Genomic DNA, 7670 nt, shown 5'->3' with positions numbered 1-7670 from the left:
GCGCAGGGCGAGGGGGGTGCGACGGTGGGTGGGGAAAAGCGCGGGCTAAAATGTCCCCCCCAGCCAACCGCTACCACTATATACAGGGCGCCGACGGGGTGAGGGGGGAACCCGCCTTTTCGCGGGTTGGGATGGGAATTACTCCGTGCCCCGTAAAAAAAATTACGGGTCGGATGCGTTTGCGGGGTCTGGTCGGGCAACATTTTACGTGCGAACCCGTATTTTGGCGGTTATTTTGCGGGTCGTGGCATTATATGGGGTCTGCTAGAGATGCTCTTACTTGGGAGGAGCTATATTGATATCCGGGAGGTGTTTAGAAAACAAGATGCTAAAGTTGAAGATTGCGGAACATGCAAATGCTTTCTTTTTCCGGAGAGGTGCATGACCAATAGCTGATGTCCGCCATCTCACAACCGACCTTCATGCCTTGTCCATTTCTATCATCTCATCATCAATGTTTCCACGAAAATCATATTGTTGCAGAAAGCGGATGTTTTATGGCACACGCCACGCATCGGCCGACAAACGCGGGGATCAGTTTAGCCGTCCCCAGAGCCGTTGGATCCCGCACGAGAGAGTTGTCTGCGTCAGACATTCAGCTGTGACCCACCATTTGCAACATGACGAATGTTGCGCTCAGGGGTTTGCAACATGAGCCCATGTTGACCTTGGGGTTTGCAGTTGCCCAATGTTGGGCTCATGTTACAAACACTCATTGATTGTTCCTTGACCTGGTCGGTACGTAACACAACCCACATTACAAAAGCGCGTGTGAGTGGTAGGAGGTTGTTGCACCGCGTGATCGGCTGCTGTTTGGACAGTCGCAGAGGCGGTCGACACACACCCATTTCCTCATGCTTTATTCGTCACCTTGATGCTCTAGTAAGGGTATCTTCAACGCCGACCCTCAACCTCCCGCATACATCTCGTTCGCGTTAACCGGACCACGGAAGCCATCCAACGCGGTCCTGTATCGGTCCGCGTCGCAGTCCGTACGTAATTTCTCCCGCAAATCGGAGACAAACGTGGGAGGGGGGCCTTTGCGGGAGTTCTGACCACTCCCACACCCGCTTTTGACCGCCTGACCCACCCAAAACCCCTCCCCCCTCTCGCGTGCGCCTCCTGCCCTGCGCTAGCTGCATGCATTCATGCCGTTGTAGAGCGTGCCGTTCCACATTGAAGACGGCTCAGCGCGGGCGCGACCTCTCACTGCCTCCGCCATTGAAGCGACGCGCCGGCTGAGGGCGCCGCCCGCTGCACGCCCGGCCGAACACGCCTCCATTAAACCCATGTGGAAGCCGAGAAACCTACTCCGGCCACATGTCCGTTCATGAGTGGGCCGACATTAAACACAAACGTCGGGCATTCTCCTGCCCGCTCTCTATTTAAACGAGGCTAGACATGGGCTCCACGGAAGCGGAGGCGCCCCCCTTCCCCTTGACTGAAGCATTAGCCGGCGGTTCTACTCCGATGAGCGGTGGGGAAGCGAGCCACCCTTTGCGCTGAAGCATATACCTCCGGGTCTCCCGACAACCCGGTGAGCGAGCTGCCGGACATGGGAAAGACAAAGGGATCCGGCGCGGCCGACCGTAGACTACTGCAGTGTATCCGTGTCGTGGGAGTGAAGCTCCGCGCAATCGTACGTGCACATAGTTTTACTTTTTTAGTTAAAATATGTCGGAAATGTAAACGTTTTACTCCTGTTTGTATGAAATCCGTCATGTTATATGGAACCCGGTCATGTCTGCATGAATTTCATCTAGTTTATTAAAAAAATCAAAATGTATGCAACTAATGTTGGATGACGGCCTTCCGCATCCTTATTCGCAGACGGTTTCCGTATCCGCGGATGGAGGCAGGAGAAAATTTGCTTGGAGATGCCCTGACACTCGGTTTATGAAAAATCCCGAAGAGCAAGACAAATTCCAAACGACGCACATGTTCCGTCTCTCCGAAACAACTACACATGGTGCGTCCCATTGCTGAGAGCAGCGTCTCACAAACCACATCGCCCTGACGCCACGAAAAATAATCGAACGAAGCACAAATATCACAAGCCAAATATAAGCCCCACCATTTCCTCCCTCCCTCCCTCTCTCTATTCCAACGGTGCACCAGCCAACCGCCCAGCAGCCGCCCCCCACCCCTCGTGCCCACAGGCATCCGTTAGCCACTGAAACAAGGGCCCCACACACCATCCGGTCCCGCAGCGCTGCCTTGGCGACGGGGCATCACAGCGGTACGCGTAGCAACCCGCGCAAGCTGGCACCAGCAGCCGACCACCCGTCCACGGGCCACCCGGCTTCCTCCTCCCCCAATGACAGTGTGGGCGCAGGACACGCCCGGCCCCACATACCAGCGGCAGGGCGGACCGTGCTGCGACGTAGCGTCCGCGGGCGTGCTGGGCTGCGTAGTCTCCCCTGTATTTCCCCCGGCCTCGGGGGTATAAAGTCGTCCCTCTCTCTCCTCGGCGAGACTGCCTCGCTGTATCGCTCACCACTCGCAAACCCATCTAAATCTCACCCCCCAGCCACCCACCCCGCACCACCGCGATGGCTCCGGCGATGGGGCTCAAGCGGCCGGCGGCGGCGGCGGCGACGGCCACGCAGACCATCACGCTGCCCCCGCAGGGGGTTGCCGTGAGGGACGCGGTGCGCGGCGCCGTCAGGGACGCCGAGCTGCCCCCGAGGGCGCCGGCGATGTCGGCGCCCGCGCCCGCAGCCGCCGTGGACGGGGTCCTGTGCTTCGAGGAGGTGGAGGGCAGGCGGTGGAGCTACGTCGTCGAGGGCGCCGCGTCCTCCGCCGGGAAGACGGGGAGGGTCAGCGCCAGGGCCAGGGGCGGCTCCGCCGCGCCGGTGGGGGCCACCTTCAGGGCCGTGCCGCTCCAGTCTCCGCTGCCGCCCGCCGAGGTAATTTCTACCACCGGTGCTATTTGATTGGCGATTGCTATGCCCACGCGTGTGGCTGTCGCCACATGCCTAGATCCTAATTTAGTGGGATTGCTGGATTTGGTGTGATGCGAGTTCTGTTTAGGATGTGTCAAGGCGTGATTGCTTTTTTAGGGTAAGGCGTTGTTAATTGTACCTGTACGTGGGTTGTTGTGGGGATATTTTCGATTTTGCGGATGCGGATCCAGAATTGTAGGCTGTATGTGTTTGCTTGAGGAATAACGGAGGAGTAGTCTCGCCGTTGGTTGTTTTTTGTCTCTTGCTGGCTGCTGATTCAGTTAGTTGAATTAGAAATGTTAGGCTGGTGGATATGGTGATGACTGGTTCACTACTTGTTCATTTGTGATTCACCCTAATTGATCTGTAATGTATAATTTTAAGTTTCATCATTTAGTGATCACTTCTATCTCCATTTGGTTAACTTCTGCTTTCATGGAAATGCTAGCGTTGTTGCTTTGTTTCACCATACATTTGATTTGAGCTATCTAGTCTAGGGCCTTTGCTCAGGAGCAAAGTTGCAATATACAGACAAAGTGACGCCGATGTCTCTTGGAAACTAGAGTTGCTTGCTAGATGGTGCGAAAACTCCTTGAGATTTTTTAGTCACTGTTGCTAGGCACATCATGGTTTTTTAATGTCTTGTTGATTGATCATGGGAGCTTGATGAACTACAATAATGATGCTATGTAACTGTGCTATTGCAGGAAATTATGTCCTTCATAAGGTCATATGTTGTGCCTGAAGGTTTTCCAGACAGCGTGACTCCTTCATATGTTCCATACATGACATGGAGGGCACTGAAGGTATATTGATCAGATTTATGTTCAGTTGCATCATTTACTAGATTTGAATATATCTTGTTTAATCCTGCTTTTGACCTTTCAGCATTTCTTTGGCGGCGCAATGAGTGTATTTACAACAAGAGCCTTGTTAAACTCCGTAGGAGTCTCACAAAGCAGGGCTACGTCTGGTGCTGTGGCTATTAACTGGATACTCAAGGTAAAGTGTTTCTTCCAATCAGTGGTGTGGTCATCCTTGAGACCTTGACTGTTAGTTATTTGGTTATTGTCTAACAGTTATATTGTTTTCTGTTACTACAGGATGGTGCTGGGCGTGTCGGAAAAATGCTTTTCGCGCGTCAAGGGAAGAAATTCGATTATGACCTAAAGCAGGTGTAATATTTGAAACCAGTGGTTTGCAGCGCTCTTGAATTTATTTATTTCGGTTTCAGTAGACTCACTCAAATCAAAATCCACTACAGCTCCGCTTTTCTGGGGATCTCATGATGGAACTAGGAGCTGGGATAGAGTTAGCTACTGCTGCGTTCCCTCAACTTTTCCTACCGTTGGCTTGCATGGCAAACGTTGTCAAGGTTTGACCTCGTGCCTTACTGTGACATGTTATGGCATCAATATGACATATTATTTCATTACTTGCAAAAGGGCTTACAAAAAATATTTTCTCTATTCAGAATGTTGCTGCTGTTACGTCGACCTCAACCCGCACACCGATTTACAAGGCATATGCAAAAGGAGAAAATATTGGAGATGTTACTGCTAAAGGAGAAAGTGTTGGGAACATTGCTGATCTGGTAACCATTTATATTTTACATTTAGTGCTCCTGTTTTTTATTGTGGGCTTCTGCATTATTCTGAATATTACTGATCTAAAATGCAAATGTGCATATATTACCTATCTAACATTTATTTATTACCTCTTTTATGAAGTTGGGTACTGGTATGAGCATTCTAATGTCCAAGAGGAATCCATCATTGGTGGCTTCATTTGCAGTCTTGTCTTGTGGATATCTGCTTAGTTCATATCAGGAGGTTTGCTTCTGATTTTTGTTTGCTGCTATTATAACCAATTATCTATGATAAACTAATCCCCTAACCAGACAAATATCATTTCTGTTACCAGGTGAGATCTGTTGTGCTGAACACGCTAAATACGGCAAGATTCACTGTGGCAGTGGATTCCTTCATAAAGACTGGTACGTGAGCATTGTCTGTTAGAAACCTTTCCTCCTGGTCAGATCTTCTCATGGTTTGTCAAAGAAAGGACATATGGCAGTTCCCCTCAAATATAGTGCACGCATCACATACAATCATCGTTTCGTAATAGCATGTTTGGGTTATTAGGTATCAGCATGTTTGGGATACAGTGTATACATTTGAGAAATGCCAAATATGTTTGAAGACATTTCATTAATACACAAACTGCTTGAGTTCTACCGGGTAGAAACTTTAATGTAAAACTTCTTGAATAATATATAGTATGCAGATTATATTTAAGTATGGAGTTAGTTTTAAAATCCATGAAAGTTAGGAGTATCCAGTCTTATATTTGTGTCTCTGATTTTCCCGATGCAGGGCATGTTCCTTCATTGAAGGAAGGGAACTTAGAGGAGACTATATTTAATCCGCCTTGGAGGCATCAACCTGTGGCCATAGGTTTGCAACTATGATCATATTTATTTGTTGATGAATTTTGACTGTAGAACCTTTTGATGACCAGTTTTAATTTCATAGGATCAAGATTTGGAGAGGCATTTCAGGAACCTGCTTCATTTGTTGCTACAAGGCCTTTGTTTGAGGTACTATCTTGTTCACTCCATTGAGTGTTCTTCCATGGTATTACCGTCCCTTGTATTGTAGTTCTATCAAAGATTAGTATGCAAAGTTCTGACATGCATATGATTACAGGATGAGAGGTACATCGTTACATATAACCCTGCAAAGGACAAGGTTTATGCTTTGCTCAAGGACCAAGCAAAGCAAGATGACATTCTCAAAGCTGCCTTCCACGTAAGCACGGATCCTAAACTACTTCCATAATATATTGCACTGGTTTGGGTTGGTTGCAACTATTTACCCTCCTTCGGACGTGTTCCGTTTTACAGGCACATGTGTTGCTGCATTTTATTAATGCATCACATGCTAATCTGAAAGCACGGAAGCGCATGAACTCTGATCAGGGGTCATACCACTATGTGAACCCAAACCCATTGAACATGGACTTCCTAGCACACATTGAAGAATCTTGCAAGATTGTTACATCGTCGTATGGAGTATTCAAGAGGAAAGCAAGAGAACAGGTGACTTAACTGCCTTGGATCATCAACATTATGCCTCTCACTCTTGTTATTCTACTAACATGCAAATGGCCTGATCAAATCCACCACATACCGCAGTGGCATGCAAACTAACAACTCTCATTTTTTCTCACAGGGATGGATAATGTCTGACTCGCTACTGAACCCGGGCCGTGCTCGGCTGTGTGGAGTAGCACCACAGTGATATAAGCATTATCATTTGTCCAACAGGATAAGATATTTCTTTCATACATTGGATCTGAGCCTATGTGAGCCAGCGCGTTAATAGCACTTCATTCAGTTCAAGTACTCGGCATGCACCAAACTCTGGTGAGACTAGTAGGGATAGTAGGCTGCAGCTTGGTACCATCTCAACTCTATAGAGCGGTTTGCTGGCTGGCTCATGGCGAAGGGTCCTGCAACTAACTGAAAAAAACTGACTAACCAGCTCTTGTATATGCGTCTGGTAATGTATAATGGAGACCGACATCCGACCTATTTGTAGCCGGTCTAGGTCTCTGTCGGCTGAGTTCTTGTATCGAGTCTGACTGCAACTTTTTTCCCCCGGTAACTTTGCGGTGCTGTGGTTTCTCTTTGTTTCCGTGACTCCGGTTGTTGTAAATGCCAGTTTCACCTAAAGAAGAGCTCTGTTTGATTTGAACATCTCTGTTGTGTTTGGATCTGGAATCTTCTCATGTGCTGTTTAAGGGTGTGTGTTTTCATCGCTTGTGATTGGACCTCGAACAGCAGGTGTTTCTGTTTTCATTAGAGAAAAGCATCTAAAATTTGCTACGAAAAGGTTTCGGGCAGTAATCTGCGCCGGTGTGCCGGCCGAAAGTTTCGGCCGGTCGCACCACAGCCGCCCGATCGCACCACAGCCGCCCGATTTACCTCTATATTAACCGTCAGATCTAATCCTTACCAAGTCAAACGCAGCTCATTTTCTTCCTCCGCTGGTGTACACATCTAGCCGCCATGGATGAGCGAGGCACCCAGACTCGAAGCACCACCGGGCTTGGCCGCCCCCAGCGCCGGTCACCGCCCTTGCCACCGGTTGCTGCCCTCGCCGCCGGTGGCCACCTGTGTTTCACGCTGGCTCGGCGCATGCAGTAGCGTGTGCGCCGGTTGCAGCTCCCCCGGCGATGGTCGCAACTCCGCTGCGACGGTCGGAGCTGCGGCGGCGAAGATCACCGGACGCGCGTGTGACGCCCCCGATTTGACCGTACACTAATCACGCACGCAAATGTGTACGATCAAGATCAGGGACTCACGGGAAGATATCACAACACAACTCTAATACATAAATAAGTCATACAAGCATCATAATACAAGCCAGGGGCCTCGAGGGCTCGAATACAAGTGCTCGATCATAGACGAGTCAGCGGAAGCAACAATATCTGAGTACAGACATAAGTTAAACAAGTTTGCCTTAAGAAAGCTAGCACAAAAGTAGCAACGATCGAAAAGGCAAGGCCTCCTGCCTGGGACCTCCTAACTACTCCTCGAAGCCGAACTCCACGTAGAATCATCCTCGGGATCTCTAATTCCTGGACTCCAGCATCTGGTTGCGACAATCCGGTATAGAAAGGGGAAAAGAAGGAGAAAAGCAACCGTGAGTACTCATCCAA

General features: G+C 49.3%; 1 protein-coding gene across 1 annotated transcript; it reads left to right on the top strand.

Annotated features, from left to right (window-relative positions):
* The first annotated feature begins 2471 nt into the window (after positions 1-2471).
* LOC123182058 (protein root UVB sensitive 6) lies at positions 2472-6705 on the top strand. The gene is made up of 13 exons (XM_044594511.1): positions 2472-2909; positions 3653-3751; positions 3834-3947; positions 4049-4120; positions 4210-4320; positions 4420-4539; positions 4676-4777; positions 4869-4941; positions 5321-5401; positions 5480-5544; positions 5654-5755; positions 5851-6045; positions 6179-6705. The coding sequence occupies exons 1-13, from the start codon at positions 2553-2555 to the stop codon at positions 6245-6247; spliced, it is 1560 nt and encodes a 519-aa protein (XP_044450446.1). The 5' UTR covers positions 2472-2552; the 3' UTR covers positions 6248-6705.
* Positions 6706-7670: the final 965 nt, after the last annotated feature.

This window comes from Triticum aestivum, chromosome 1D, assembly GCF_018294505.1.
Source record: "Triticum aestivum cultivar Chinese Spring chromosome 1D, IWGSC CS RefSeq v2.1, whole genome shotgun sequence".
NCBI lineage: Eukaryota > Viridiplantae > Streptophyta > Magnoliopsida > Poales > Poaceae > Triticum > Triticum aestivum.
This window is presented reverse-complemented; position numbering and strand designations above follow the sequence as displayed.